Below are 16,478 nucleotides of genomic sequence, written 5' to 3'. Positions count from 1 at the left end.
TTTCTTTGCAAAAGTCATGCTTTAACAGTCTCTCTCCCATGATATTCCATGCCGGCCTGGCTCCCTACCCCAGCATCCCCCTTCTCCCGTCCCAAGCCTGCACTTGTTGCCCGCGCGGGGAGTTGCACGCTGGGCACGGGCAGTAGCCCCAAGGTAGCCCCAAGCTCTCGGCGCTCGCTGCGGCGGAGGAGGGCCCGTCTGGCCGCGCACATGACGGCACGGTGGGAGGGCGGCCCCGGCGGGCGGCTCGGCCGCGCCACCGCCCAGCGGGCGGCAGAGGCGGCCCCAGCGCGCACGGGCCGCGGCGGCAGGGCCGGGGCAGCGGGAGCGGCGGGAGCAGCCGGGGCAGGGGGGGCGCGGAGCCGCGGCCGGAGCGGGGCAGCGCGGTGCTGAAGGGACAGCGCCCGCCCCGCCCCCGCCCCGCCCGGGCAGTCGGCGGGGACCACGGCGCGGAGCCCCGGGAGCGGGGCGGGGGTTCCCGGCTCCCGGCCCCCGCCCGGAGCGGCGAGCGCGGGGGCTCCGTCCTGCCCCCGCGGGAGCGGCGCCCCGGGCCCCGCGCAGCCCCCGCCGCCGCCCGCCCGCCGCGCCGATGCCGGGCGTGGGGGCGATCGGGGCGCGGTGCAGGCACCGGCCACGCAGGAGCCCCAGGAAAAGCTCCAAGGCAGAGCCGGGCCAGGCCGGGGCCGCCATGGACGCGGCGATCTGGATCTACCAGTTCCGGCTGATCGTGCTGGGCGACTCTACCGTGGGCAAGTCCTGCCTCTTGCACCGCTTCACCGAGGGCCGCTTCCCGGGGCCACTGCACTCTGACCCCACCGTGGGGGTGGACTTCTTCTCCCGGCTGGTAGAGATCGAGCCCGGCAAGAGGATCAAGCTACAGCTCTGGGACACGGCGGGGCAGGAGCGGTTCAGGTACAGGATCTGGGATCTTACCCACACCCTCTCCTGCCCTCTCCCCAAATCTGCCGGCCTCCGGGCACACCCTGCTGCCCTCCCGGCCCTGTACCCTCCTCATCCGACACATCCCCGGCCCCAAGGACTTTGCCTTGCCCCTCAGCAAAATTTTCCTGCACCCATTTGGTTGCTGTGCCCCAAGCAGTCCTCCATCTCATTGCCCACCAGTGGCCCTAGCCCTGTGGCCCACCATCCTTCTTGCCCCAGTACCCTCAAGTTCCTCCCCAGTAGTTTCCTTCCCCACCCTTTCCCTCAGACACACCAGGGAACAGCTACCCTTCTCCTTCCAGCTGTCACTGTAGGGTAACAAGTGGCCTTGTCCTGTTTCTTCTTCCCTTCCTCATCTTTCCCCTGAAGTCCTGCACCTAACATAGCAATCCCTCCTCCACGTTTTTTTCTTTCATTGCTGCAAGAGGCCTCTGCCTAACTCTGCATTTCTTACTTTGTCATCACCTCCGAACTCATCCTCCCCTGCAGTATTTCACTCTGCCATTACCTCTCCCATGCAATCTGGAGACCAGGCCACCTCCCAGCTCTTCTGCCTTCCAGCACAGCAGCACTGTCTGTACCAGTGCAGTGTGGAAGCCACTGGGCAGCCAGCTACAGTCCCTTATTTCAGTGTTTTGTCTGCCTTCTGCACCTGCTGTGCACTGATTGTTGCTAGAAGTCTTCACTAATACTGCTACCATTTATAATGTAGTTAAACTAGTTCAAATGCTGCACTGAGTATTAAACACTCTCCTTTCTCCCCTCTGTTACAAACAGTAGCAAAACTACCCTCTTTTCCTCCTCCAGAAAAGTCTCAGTCGTTTCCCAGTTAGCAAGTTGATACTGTCACTCACTCACTCTTGTGTCTCTGTTGTATCTGTAGTGCTTGCCACTTCAGGCAAGTTGTGCATGGATTTTAGTTTGGACTTGGGGTTCAACAGATATGAATTCATGGCACAGGCAAACGCATAGTCCATCTCTGTGTACCTGACCACATATCTGTTGTTACTGGAATGCTAGCAGGAGAATTAAAATGGGCCCCTTCACTGGCCAGAATCAAGTCCTCTAAACTCCCTGTCTTCTCTTGCAACAGTTGTGCAGATGCCTATACCCAGCTGAAGAGGTGGGATTGCACTGTTTTACTGGGGGACCACAACTTTTTTTCTTTAGAATAACCATTAAAGTGAAACAACAAACAACTTTCCTGGGCTTGCATGAGTAAGATGTATTTTTGCAGGTAGGCTTCTGAAGGGTTAGCAAAGAAATTTAGTGTTAATGGAAAGCTCTTGGCATTTCTCACCCTCTGTGCATTCCAGACAGAATGTAGAATACTTGTAAATAATTGAAATTGCTGACAATTAACCAGGATGACCAATGACAAGATATTCGACTTAAAGAAATGGAAATACACAGACTCTTGCATACATTTAAAATTAAATTATGGCAATCCTTTAACCCCAGAATGCTCAGGCAATATACACTGATGAGTCATGCTGTCAGCTGCTCTTAAATTTACCTCTGTGTTTTTTCTAATACTCAGAAGATACAACCTGAAAAAAGTAGTTTTAAATATTTGCATTTGTTTTTCTGCTAATTTATCTCTGTGTTTTTTCTAATACTCAGAAGATACAACCTGAAGAAAGTAGCTTTAAATATTTGCATTTGATTTTCTCCTAAGAAACTGACAGTTTCTTGTCAGTTGGTGTACTAAATATAATAGTGTTTGTTGTACAGTCTGTTTTACATTTAGTCAAATAAATTATAAATATTTTACTACCTTGCACCACAGGTTACAATGTTGCATTCTGTTCTGCTAATGGAGAACATTACAGATCACAAACGAAGATGATCTTAGGGAGGAGCTAATTAGTCCAAGAAGTTATACTGGGGAACACCAAGTAGTTTGCAGTTCTGATTTCCAGTTCTGCTCTGGCTCACTTGGGATTTTAGAGGAGGTAAAACCTGTCTTTAAAGCTCTCTGGGGAGTTCCCTGCATGCAGGGAAAACTACTGGCTGTGTAATAACCCCCTTCTTTTGGTCCCAGGCATCAGGGACACTCCCAGGGAAAAAGGAAGATGTGACACACCTGCCATCACATTCTCTTGAAAGATGTCATGTACTTCCTTGGATGAGTTATTTGGGAAAAATTCTTACATGTCTCTAGCTCACTGATGAATCTGCATTTGAACTGTATTTCATACATTGACTTAGAAATCATCTTTAAAATGCCCTGAAATAGCAGCTATTGAATGTATTTATTTTGACATCAATCAGGCATCACTAAGCAGACTTTCTCATTCTCTGAGGTGCTACATGGACAATAACAACATAGTAACACTTTTAACATCTTACTAGAACAAGAACCTGCAGACTTGCTTAGTATAGACTCAGTTCTGTAATGCGGATTAACATAAATGAAGGGCACATCCTCAGTTTCTTTCTATCTTCGGATCAGTCATTTAGAGCAATCTGCTATTTTGTTTGTGTTTTACATCATCTACTTTGCTATGGTTTTTGTTTGTTTGTATATTTTTCCCATATTTAAATCAAATAATATATTTAAATCATGAAACCTCCAATGCCATAAAATGCTCATGGTGCTAAGACTGAGAGTTCATTTCAGTAGGGGCAAAATATTGCGGGGATGCTTCCATTAACCCACTTTTTAGTAGACCAGGATATTAGACACATTCTGTTTCTAGTACATCTTGAAAATAAAACACTATCCTATTCTTTTTCAGTAAGCAATATGTATTTTCAAAATTATTACATTACAATGTAGTCTTTAGTCATAGTATAAAAATAACTCTTCAAAATTAGATAAAGCTTTTAGGGAAAGTTAGGTTCATCTGGTAAAGATCAGTAAGATCATAATGAAAAAGAAACACCGACTTAAAGCCTCCCTAAAGCCATAGTCTGATGTGATTATACAAAGAATCATAGAACCATGGAATACCCTGAGTTGGAAGGGACTCAAAAGGACCATCAAGCCCAACTCCTGCCCCTGCAGAGGACCATCCTCAAGAATCACACCATGTCCCAGAGAACATAGTCCTAGTGCTTCTTGAACTCAGGCTGGTGCTGTGACCACTCCCTGGGGAGCCTGTTCCAGCGCCCAACCACCCTCTGGGTGAAGAACCTTTACCTGACATCCAACCTAAACCTCCCCTGACACAGCTTCAGGCCATTCCCTTGGGTCTGTCACTGGTCACCACAGAGCAGAGATCAGTGCCTGCCCCTCCCTTTCCCCTCACAAGGAAGCTGCAGACTGCAATGACGTCTCCCCTCAGTCTCCTCCAAGCTGAACACATCCAGTGGCCTCAGCCACTCCTCATATGGTTTCTCTTCAAGGCCTTTCTCCATCCTTGTTGCCCTCCTTTGGACCCTCTCCCATAGTTTAATGTCTTTTTTATGTTGTGGCACCCAGAACTGCCCCCAGCACTGGAGGTGAGGCTGCCCCAGGGCAGAGCAGAGCAGGACAATCCCCTCCCTTGCCCAGCTGGCCATGCTGTGCCTGATGCTCCCTCAGGACAGGGTTGGCCCTCCTGGCTGCCAGGGCACTGCTGGCTCATGAAGTGTAAAAGCACTGGGACAGGTTGTGTGGGAAAGTGGTGGCATCACCATCCCTGGAATTATTTAAATATGTGTAGGTGTGTCAGTCAAGGAAGTGGTAGAGTGCTGGACTGTGCAGTGCTGAATTAACAATCAGAGTCAATGATCTTAAAGATTTTTCCCAGCCTAAAAGATTCTGTGGTTCTATGATCCTTTTCTCAGATTTTAGAAAACCACATAACATGATATTGTGTGTATCGATGTTTCTTTAAAATTTTTGTGTTGCTTTTTTTCTTGCGTTACTGTTTTCTAAAGCTTCTTTGTAATACAAATCTTTTTTTTGGTAATGAGAAAAGTAGTTCCAAATTATACATACCAGAAGTACAGAAAAAATTACTGTTGTCTCTCCAATATATTCACCCAGTTTTTGTGATGTACGGCACAAAGTATCCTGTAAAGTTACAGGATACTTTTTAGTCATCTCCATTAAAAGCAATACATACACACAATTCAATATAATGGCTTAGATCATCAGCCTCTGTAAATTAGCACATTTCTGCAGAAGGGACTTGCAAGAGATGAGGGTACTCACTGCTGTGTATAAGCATCCATAACCACACAGAGGGCTGGGTTTCAGTGCTCCAGTTTATAGATAAATGATAGAACAACTTTTTATATAGAAATACTTGGCAGGTGATGCATTGCATTTTCAATACTAACCTACTTTCTTTCCTGGCTAATGCATTTCTTTGTTTTCAAGTTTTGGGGTGGGGGCAGGGTTGTTTGAGTTTTTTATTTTGGTTTGGTTTTTTTTCTATAATGATAGTAGGTTGTGTTAGCTTTTACCTCTCCATATCAAATCCCATTTTTGTCATCCACATTTGCTCTTACTAGAACTACCTGAATTATTTTTCTGCCTTAATTTGTGTTTGCAGACACTCTAAAGGAAAAAAATGGTTAGGAAAACCAGAAACAGATCTTTATGGTACCTGTATTTAATATTTCACAAAATGTGACACCCCTAACTTATGTTCTTAAACAATTTTGTGAAACAGTGTCCCATTTTTTATATCCAGGCCTTGTGAAATAATCTGAGGTTGAGATCCTGTTGTCTTCACATTCAGAGAGACACTGCATGGAGTCTATTACTGGGAATATAGAAAAGATCTTTCTAAGCATTAGGAGAAACAGCCCCTCCTTCTTATTGAAATAAAACCGTTTCAAATGCTGTTTGCTGTGGCTAAATGAATTTGGATATACCAAGAAATCGACGTCTTCTTTATCTGTGCACTTACCTATCTGTAAAAGGACTATTGCTGCTAATCATGCCTCTGTGTTCAAATTGTCATCAAAAACTCTATGAAATGTGATGAACTGAGATTTGGAGGGAGCTACTGTTATAAAAAGTTATACTATTGTGTACAGTTCATCCTGCTTCCTAAAGTTTTGAGTTTTTGGCATCAGCATGCTCTTCATAATCATGAGATAAAATGGAATTAATTCTTAGCTTAGGTTATCATTTCAAATAATGACTGTTTAGAGATTATGCTTCTCATTTCATGTGGAGAATACTTATATATACACTAGTTATATATTTATGCCAGCAATAAGTGCTTGTGTACATTCCTTGGTAGGCTGTCACTTTCTTTAAAATGTCTCTTCTCAACTTCTCCATTCTCTCCTACTGTTCATGATAAGAGACTGAAAATAATTGTTTAGTTCCTGTATTTTTTACACTCTCTGTCTCTCTCTACATTCTAACTTTTTTTCCTTATTCTAGAGCACATTAAATTTTTTTTCAACCAGAAGAAGATTTTCCTACTTCCAAAATTCCTTCCAGTGAATGTTTTGGAGCTTAGAGGGCTCAAAAGTAGAAAATAACTCTTGCCAGCCCTCATGCAAAAAAATAGTAAATGTATAAAATATAAAGGGCGTTTGAATCTCTGTGTGAGAGAGATGCTGGAGGTAGATGTGTCCCTTCCCTGTAATAAGTTTGTGTTTGCCTAGCTCACTCAAAACTTTTGGACAGTTTTGTTCAGGGAGTTTCCTTTCTCTGCCTGCTACCTGTTGACTTCTTCAAGCATGAAGAGTTATGATTAGCTATATAAACATTCTTTTAAAGAACGTTTCTTCAAGGAATGCAAAAGGATATGCTTGAACATCGACAAGTTTGGCCTTCAGGTTTCTTGACATATGTGTACATGTTTCAGTCTGAAATAATTGATTAGGACAAAGTGAAGTGCATGTTTATATGAAGCTGAAGGACTCAGACTTTACACCTAAAGTGTATATCTTTTCTTCTGTGAACATGTCCCACAGTTTGCTAATAAAGACAACTTAACAGAATAATTCAGCATTCAATATTTGCCCTAGAGGTGTTGGGTTCAGGAATGTTTAGAAACTGAATGTTGAATGTAGGAAATAAACTGGTAGTCTAGTAGATTAAATTTATAAATTTCAATCAGCTTTAAAAAAGGAAAGTTATTTAATAACACTTATAAAAGATAAAAACACATTGCCATATGGAAAAGTAATTGCTTTATGAATAAAATGAAAATGCATTTTAATTTTCCATTTTCTTTATTTTCCCCTTCGCAGATCAATAACACGCTCTTATTATCGCAATTCTGTGGGTGGCCTACTAGTATTTGACATCACAAATCGACGATCTTTTGAGCATGTGAAGGACTGGCTGGAAGAAGCAAAAATGCACGTGCAGCCCTTTCAGATTGTGTTCCTGTTAGTAGGACACAAATGTGACTTAGTGTCACAGCGCGAGGTTACGAGAGAAGAAGCTGAAAAACTGTCATCTGACTGTGGTATGAAATATATAGAAACTTCAGCAAAAGATGCCACAAATGTTGAAGAGTCCTTTACAATTCTTACACGAGATATCTATGAACTTGTAAAAAATGGAGAAATCTCAATACAAGATGGATGGGAAGGTGTCAAGAGCGGCTTTGTTCCAAATGTTGTACATTCATCAGAAGAAGCTGTAAAGCCCAGGAGACAGTGCATCTGCTGAGTTTGTAGTATGCCAAAGAGCCCATGGGGTGTTTAGAAGATGATGCCAATCTAAATGACAGCAAAATAATTTTGAAACAATATTAGATCATGGCATAGCTGAATCATAGAATGGTAATTTGGTTTTGTATCCTTCTGTCAAGGTTATAATCCATAACACTTTAAGTGCTTTTTTTCTTTACAGAGTACAATAACCTTGTGTGGTCTTCAGGAAAATAAATTAAATATTGCTAAAGGGAAACCTAGTTCTGTAGCAAGACACTGAGAAAGTGCAATAACCATCACAAAAACATCTTCACTTGGGCTTTGTTTTCTGAATACTGTTTAAAATCAAGTCTTGTTAGATGAGGATCAGATGATTTCATTACTTTTGTTCATCCTGCCTTAGCTTTGGACAAGAAAATGTTATACCTTATACTTTTTTAATGTGATTCTTTACTCAAGGGCAGGGTTGCTAATGACCATTAAAGTTAGAATGCTGTAGAATTTGATAGTAAAGATAACTCTAAGGAAAGCAAACTGAAAGATTGCTCAAATAGCAAACACTTTTGATATGACAATGAGTACAAGCCTTACTAAAGAAAAAGAATGTTTTAGAACAGATGATTTATTTGTATACGAAAATGGGGAATAGAAACAATGGAATTTATTATTAAATATTTTCTGAATTGCCAATGAAACTAAACATAACATGACATATGATCCAGCTGTTATTTGACTTGTATACAAAACAACTTTTCCAACCACTGGAGTTACATTTCAGTGGCCAGATCCTCAGCTGGGTAATTATCATCGTCACATTGATGCCTACAGAATCATGTTAATTTACACAAACAAATTCCATATTAGCTTTAAAAAATAAACCCTCTTCTAACTAGAAGTAAAAAAAAAGTTTAAAAGTGCTGCAACCCATGGGAACCCAGGCCTTAAATTTGAAAAGAGCAAGGACAGTTTTATTCTTAGCCAGCAAATGTTAAACTGTTGTTTAAAAATGGAAGGTTTTAAACTAAAACTGTTACAAACAGAGCATTTCGAGAGGAAAGAATTTCTAAAATGATGGTCATCTACAGAGAGCAAAGTAAGAGAGCTCCTAAGAAAGAAACACATAATAGCTTTTAATAACAACAGTAGGAGAAATCTGTGATCATGTAGCATTTTACTGAGCTTGGAGTCATCTTTCTACTCCTCTGAATATAACACACACTAGCTTTATGCAAACTAGGTCTAGCACATAAATACCAAATAAATCTATTTCTATTGTATTGTAGTAAGTAGTATGAAAGATGACTTGATCTCCAGAGTTAATAAGCATCTACAATTTATTTGGCATAATCATAGCCACCAAACATCAAGCCAGTTATCTTCATATAAAAGTGTGTTATCGCGTACAATTCTCCTTTTTCAAGATCAGGCAGCAAGTCTATCTAATCTAATTTTCTTCTTCAACAAGCAGATGATTGGTTTTCTCTCAGGTTACTTGGACGTTCTTTTACAATCCTTTTTCAAATATTTTGTAGTATGGAGACAGGTTGTTTGGTTCCAGTTACTTTATACATTTAGGGCAACTAAAATCATTGACTTCAAAGGGGGCTAGAACTTAAAGTTTTTCTAAAGCCTGAGTCTTACCTGCACTGAGGCACAGTTACACTATTATGGAAGGATACAGAGGCCTTAATATAAACAGGAATCAGCCTTAATTCATTAGCAAATAGGACAGATAATTCTAGTCTCAGCATGCCAGAGAGTAATTGCTGTGAACCTGATTCTCTGTTAAACTACATGTATTGACACCAAATCAACTTTGTAGGGTATTTTAAGCCCTCTTTACAAAGCAAACATGACTACAGATGCCAAAAGGTAGTGCAGAATCAGGCTGCAAGCATTTGATACTCATTTCTTTATAATATGAGGCTTATGTTGTGCATCTCAGAAGATATCTTTGTTGTTTAATTAATTAATTTAATTAAATAAATCGGTGACTAGGGAGTCAACAGATCCAAAGTCCACCACTGGTTCACTGTGTTTTTCTGAGCAAGGCATTTGTGGTTTTTGTGCCTCACCTTCTGTATCTCAAATATAGAGATGATTGTTCTTCCTTAAATTCACAGAAACTGCTGAGACCAAATCAGTCTATGTGATCTTTAGTCCTGGACTCTATCCTCTGTGTGCTACCTGGTTTTGAGTGTTTAGCATCATGGGATGTGGATACTGATTTCTTCTGACATACCCAAATAACAATAACAAAAAAATTAAATTAAAACAGCCTTATAAGTGCCAGGTATTGCTGTGAATCTATATTTCATTGCATATTTCATTATTTTTAGATTAACGTCTTGTATCTTTAATTTTTCTTCCTGAATACTCTGGAGCCAATGAACTTTTCATTCTGTATGAAAAAAAAATGGGTTTTACTGGGGGTAAAAGGACTGGGAGAAGAGGGGAGTGGAGGGGAGGTATGCACAGAGAAACAATCATCAGAACAGAGCCTTAATCTCTGTTGTCAATGTTGTACCTGTGGTGTCACGTTTATTACACTGGGAATGGAGCTTTTAACCAGATTCAACTGTGTAAGGAGCTGGTATTGGCCATGCAACTAGAAGAGAAGTTCACTACATTTTAAAGTAGTGTACACATAGTTGTCTTATTTGTAATTCCTAAAAATGTAGATTAATGTGTACTTTCAAACACTGTCTTTATGATATATTAAACCACTACTGTATCTTCTCACTACACAGTGAGATAGTGATAAACACATAATTTGTCAAAATGTGTTATTTTCTTTTCAGATGCTTTGCAAGATGATATGTAAGTAACAGCTTGAATAAGATGTAGAATGGGTGATAGTTCAGTGCATGTATATTCTTTTTCCCCCCAAGGAAGCATGAATATTGACAACAGAATTAAATTCCCAGAAATTACAGAAATTAGATAAATCTTACATGGTAGCCAAATTTAAAATATAGAAAATATTTCATAAGAAAACACAAACTTTGCAAATTAAGATTTGGTCAATCCCAGTTAGGAAATGAAAAATGTTGAAAAACCTTGACAAAGTTTTTATTTGGATTCATAGGCCTGGCAAATGAACTGATAAAAAGTATTGTTTTGGACTCCTAAAATGTTTAAACTTCCATTGCTTTTATTCTAAGCTCGATAAAGAAGAGTAAATATCTTCCTCATTAAAATATTTTACACATGAATTCTTAAGATATTTTGGCTTGCTCATAATTGCATCCATCCCATGTAAGAAGCAGAAACTAGCCTCATACCTTAGGAATCAACCAAGGAAAAGATTTAGATTTAGTTTTGTTCATTTATGCCTTCAGTATGGAATAGACTCATCAATCTAACCTCAAACTGGCGACTGTCCTGTGCTCACAGAAAATGATGCAGGCCTGACTGAACTCCCAGGCCCTCTGTGCTGCCCTATGCTGAGGTTCCCTCTGCTCACATGAACGGCTGCTGGTACCCACGCCGCCTGCCTGAAAGCGAGGGGGGAGATGATCACAGATATTTCAGTCTCAGCATTTCAGCTCCCTGAGGGAGTGCATGCTTCATTGCCCTCTTTTTACATAATTAACATCCAGGAAGAGTGCTATTTCCCTCACTGAAGACCCCAGCACAATGGGAGCTCCTCCAAGTCTCCACCTTTGCTTTTTACACAGAGCTGGCACAGCAATTTCAGCAGCCTTTATTCAGTCCTGAAGAAAAAGAAGAAAGGCCAAGGGTTTATCCTCTACATGGGCATTGAACCTTACCACAAACATGGTGGACACTTTAAGAAATCATTAAATATCAAAAAACAACTGTCAATTGCAAAAATTTGCATTGCTCATTTCTCAGAGTCTAGAGACTATCTTTCGATTAAGTGAATGAAATGAAAATTCTAAAAGAGGAATCACCCATCGCCCACAGAGGCTATTGGGAGTAGCAGGCTCTTTATGAAGGGTAGGTAAATCTTCATTTAAACTCAAACTGAGGAATTCAAAATCCCAATCCTGAGCTGCTAGAGTGGATCACTGTCTTTGCAAGTATTTAATTCATTTACTTCTCAGAGAAAGTAATGTTTTAAGCCAGGCCTGAGTGATGCAGGGATGGATGCACAGTGTGTAACCAGCAGAGAGATGACTGCTCCCTGGGAGCCAGCTGACAGCAGCCCCCAGCAGCCTCATAGGCTACAAGGGCAGCTCAGACTGAGATTAACTGATCCCAGGCTGCCAAAGGCTCCTCTTGCAGCTGAAGAGCTTCTACAAAAAGCCAACAGTAGAAGTAGCAAACCCAAAAGCTGTGCATTGTAAATAAAAGCAACGTCTAGGTAAAAAACTGGCATTTCAGCTATAGTTCAATTACTGCCATTCCTCATTTGAAGCTATGGCTTCAAATCTGTGCAATCTATGCAAACTGAGCTTTCCTGCTCCATGAAAATTGTGGAAGGACAAACTGAACCCCCTGTAGCAATAAAGTCAGTCACCGGGGAGAGGGCTGCACAAGATAAGTGTGGAAGGAGGACACAGATAATTTCTTCCATCCCTGCACAGCCCTGAGGGAGAATTTTGACTGACCACTGCCAGAGCCCTTAAGACCCTGCAGAAATATCCATCACTGTGGTGGGACTTGTGGGATGAAAGAAAGCACCAAGGACCTGGAGTCTGCACAGAGGTGCAGGCTCCTGACTCCCTAACCCCAGCACTCCCTAAGGATCAGGTTACCTGTGGGGCACAGCTGCAGGAATGGTTGGGTATAACTCTGTGCTGGCACCATGTCTACATTGCATAGTGTCTACATTGCATAAAGGCAAATGTCTACATTGCAGGCTTTTCCCCCTTTCACCTTCTCCCCCATGTGGTTTCTTTACAGGAAGGGACTGACAGAAGGCATATCTGGCACCAAGGTCTGACAGTGAGCAGGGCAATAGGTGGAAATTTTAGTGGTCGTTGCTAAGTATTAAGGTACTAAAACTGAGGGGAGGAATTGTGGAAAATATTCCAGTCATAATCTTAGTAATAAAAACCTTCCAGGGCTGGCACTGCTCTGCAGCACTTTCGAGAATTGTCCATTTTGGTTAAGTTTTCAATGCCAAGGAAATAGTTCAGCTATTTAGTAATAATTTATATTTGTTCATAATTTAAAAATAATTACTGCATATTATTCAGGAAGAAAAGTCTTCTATGTGCAGATCATTTTAGTAATTTTGCTGACATACAACTTGTGTTGTATATTTTAAAAGAACAAGCTATGCCAGGACGTAACTTTAAAACACATAAGTCTCAAATCCCATCAATCAGTCAAATCCCATCAAAACAGTTCATTTTATTGGGATTCTTCTCTGCCCAATTCTCTGTGGAAAAGAGTCTGATTCTCAGAAAAGCTTTTAAAACAAAAGAGAGGCAAAGCTTACTGAGCACTGAAAAAGAGATTCATATGTGAACAAGTGTCAGAAAAGTAGAACATGTTTTTTCTTGTGGTATCCTCTTTCACACTACCATGCTTCACAGCCCAACTCTAGCTCCCCGAGTACATAGTGAACAGAACAGTAAATTTCTAGCTGTCCAAAAACCACTGGGAGATCAAATGTAATTCCCCACAGCAGTTCTCTGCAACTCTGTGCTTGTGTGAGGAACAATGGCCACATTCTGCCTAACGCATGCCACGTGTTTCTCTGTGTCCCAGGAGGAATTTGGCCCCAACAAAAACCCTCCTGCAAGTTCTGCCTGTGAACAGTCACTCTGCACCACCCCTCACCATTCTCAGTGACACTCAGGATAAAAAGCGTAAGGTTTTCCAGCAAGGAAACTATGAAGGAATAGCACTGTGGTCTAAAAAACACATCAGAGAAAAACAAACATCAGTGAGAAAGGTTATTTAAGCTAAAGGACAATGTTGGCATGAGAACAAAGGGGACATACTGAGATGCACAGGATAGGTGGTTCTGGTGACGCTAAGATAGCAAATTCTTCGGCTGCTTTAAGTGAAAGCAGCAGTAATCTTTACTGCCACATGCAGGCAATTTCTGCAGAATGCCATTGCTATTAACAGAAAAGGTGATGTGAAGCCCAGATAGTAAACACCAGAAGTGTTCGCTTACTTGTTGAAATGGAAACATAGAAGTTTGGTCACTGACAGTGCTGCTTTTTTCAGCTACAGGTAGATGTCTGAGTGTTCTTGCCCTTTTAAAAGGATTGTCTTTGGTGACTCACAGCACATTTTGTGCATGAGGTCATGACAGTCCACAGCAGCGATAAACAAGAATTTCCAACTGAAAGAAATCTATAAGTTTTAGCATCCCTACTGAATATAACTAGTTTGATGGGAGAAGAGTTTAAAAGGACTAATCAAGCACCACATGTTTTTTTCCCTTCATGGACTAAGATTAGAACCATGTTTATGTTATTGGTTCATCTTATTGGTTTCAGGTCATTAAAACATATATTTCTCTCTGATGCAACTCATTCAAAGCTTGGAATCAGTTTACTCCAAGATATCTAGAATATTATGATGATAATAATTTCACTGATCATCCAAATCTTCATGAGCTAGCTGCTCCTTGCAAATCACTTTGAAGTAGTGCACATGTCTGGGATTGCCATTCCCTCTGCCTTTTACAATCCATGGAAAGGATTAAAACTGTAGGCCAATGTAGAAGCAATCAATAATTAATATCTTCATTACCAGCAGAATTTAATAATCCATTTGTAATAGAATTAAAATAAATAAAACAATCTTGTGTAACTCTGAGCACTGTAGAAACACCCTGAAGTGGTACTAAAATTCTACAAAACCTTAAGACTCACAGATGTCTTTACTTCCCAGAAAATTCATGCACAGATCTTCAGGGAAAAAAAACCCAGCAATTACAGTCATTGTGTAAACCATGCAAAATGAGACGCACACTATTTTTAATATGAGTAAAAAGTACCAGCATTTCCTTGTCTCTCTGCTTCTCAGATGTTCAAGTTCTCTTTATTCCTTGGCTAGCCTATTCATAACTGTTGCACAAGAGCATACTGGGGCAGGATGCACGAACTCTGATACACAGCACAGTCACTGCTGACCCATCCAGGCCAGCAGCATAAGGGTTACATAATGTCTACCAGGTGCCCCAGGGGACTTAGAAAAGACCAGACCATGAAAAGTACTCACAGGATGCTCCTGCATCCTGTGTACTCCCACACTTTTGTGGCAACATTTGGTAAGATTGGATGAAAAGTGCAAATACAGAGAAATCCATCATTTTCAAACATAGCATTTTAAAACACTGCCCAACTTAATTTAGCTTCAGTGTTGATTAAGCAAAATTTGCCATTACAGCATTCTAATGATTTGTGCTGTTGTCTAAGCTTTGCATCAAAGGGACCTGAGATGAAGCTCTCTACAGCAGTTCATCTTCTGGCTCTATGTATCAAAAGCAGTTTATAAACACCACTGAACTGTGGCATTAATAGCAAACATATATTAAAAAAGAAACAGATAAAAATGAAAAGAACAAAAAATATAAAAAAATTGGAAATGCTCACGTTTTTAAAGGGTATGGGAAAAAGAGAATTAATCAATTCACAGAATAGTGGCTCATAGAAATGGTTGTCTCCATGTCACATTCTGTAGACTATTTACCTGTATCTCAGCTTCTCTGGTACTTACACACCTGTAACGTAATACAGAGACTGGGCAGTGGAGAGGCTGAAGCACAAATGCACAATGTACACATTTTACTGCCCCTGCTGGAGACCTCCTAACTTCAGCACTGTTGTAGAATATATGTGCAATAGAAAGTGCAGAATACAATGAGATCTAGATTGCATAATTATATGTTATATGCAAAACTGTATAACTGAGTTCATTATATGTGCAATAAATACCATATACTGAAATATTGATAGTATAGAACATATAATAACAAAGCAAAGAAAAAAATCATAAATTGGAGCATTTGGAAGCTGGAAACCTTATCAAAATAGGACATTATTCAACACCTCATTTCCACTTCTCAATTAAAAGAAGGCCTTAATATGACTATCATAATTTATTCATTTACTAAGGCTGCAGGCCACATTTGGTCAGCATTATCAAAACTTCCACAACAGTATAGACATTTCTTAAATATTTTTTACAGCTTTTCTTACACTTCAAGGTCCCTATCCTCTGCAATATGAATTTATCTTCAAATCCTGTGCCGTAGGAAAGGCGAAAGGAGGGCTGCCATCCCTGGTGGCCAGTGGTGTGGCTGTCCATGCTAATGACTCAGGGCAGGCCAGGCTGAACAGGAAGCATCAGCTCTCAGGGCTCCAAGCCTGTACAGAAACCTTGGTGACATTTCCTTCAAGGTAAATTTTTAGGCAAAGGCTAAATATTTTAAGAGAAAAGTGAGATTCTGTTTTATATAAATAGATAAAGAAACCCTGAAATTTTCCAAATCCTTCTCAAAAGGTGCCTAAATGCAAACTTTTCCTACTGAATATTCCCTTGTGTTGGACTTGGATGAACCTTGTGTATCCCTTCCAACTCTGAAGATGCTGTGATCACAGAATCACAGAATGAGTCAGATTGGAAAGGACCACAGGGGGTCATCTGGTCCAACCTCACTGCTCAAGCAGGGCCATCCTACAGCAGAGGATTGTGTCCAGACAGCTCTTGAATTCTCCAGTGAGGAGACTCCACAAGTCCACTGGGCAATCTGTTCCAGTGCTAGATCACCCTCACAGCAGAGAAGCTCTTCCTTTTGTTCAGGTGGAACTTCTGTGCCCATTGCCTCGTGTCCCAATTGCTGGGCACCACTGAGAAGAGCCTGGTCCATCCTCCTGACACCCTGCCTTCAGACGCTTACACACTTACAGATTCTGTAAATAGAACTCTTGTGACAACTGGCACGAAGCGTGATGGCTTAGCCGGAGATTGGGTGTAGGGCAGCGGCTTGGCTTCGCAGCACACGGCTTAGTGCAGGTGGCCGTGCGGGGCTGTGCCCG

At 41.3% G+C, this 16,478-nt stretch overlaps 1 protein-coding gene across 1 annotated transcript; it reads left to right on the top strand.

Moving 5' to 3' along the window:
* The first annotated feature begins 589 nt into the window (after positions 1-589).
* On the top strand, positions 590-10,718 carry RAB39A (RAB39A, member RAS oncogene family). Its single transcript, XM_036391701.1, has 2 exons — positions 590-912; positions 7,093-10,718. The coding sequence occupies exons 1-2, from the start codon at positions 590-592 to the stop codon at positions 7,517-7,519; spliced, it is 750 nt and encodes a 249-aa protein (XP_036247594.1). The 3' UTR covers positions 7,520-10,718.
* The last annotated feature ends 5,760 nt before the right edge of the window (positions 10,719-16,478 follow it).

This window comes from Molothrus ater, chromosome 2 (assembly GCF_012460135.2).
Source record: "Molothrus ater isolate BHLD 08-10-18 breed brown headed cowbird chromosome 2, BPBGC_Mater_1.1, whole genome shotgun sequence".
NCBI lineage: Eukaryota > Metazoa > Chordata > Aves > Passeriformes > Icteridae > Molothrus > Molothrus ater.
The sequence above is the reverse complement of the archived record's forward strand: the minus strand, read 5'-3'. Positions and strand labels throughout refer to the sequence as shown.

Excerpts from the sequence above, each read along its gene's own strand:
- RAB39A (XM_036391701.1), top strand. The coding sequence starts at position 590 with ATGCCGGGCGTGGGGGCGATCGGGGCGCGGTGCAGGCACCGGCCACGC. Across the intron at positions 913-7,092 it reads GCGGGGCAGGAGCGGTTCAG|ATCAATAACACGCTCTTATT; the intron begins GTACAGGATCTG and ends TCCCCTTCGCAG.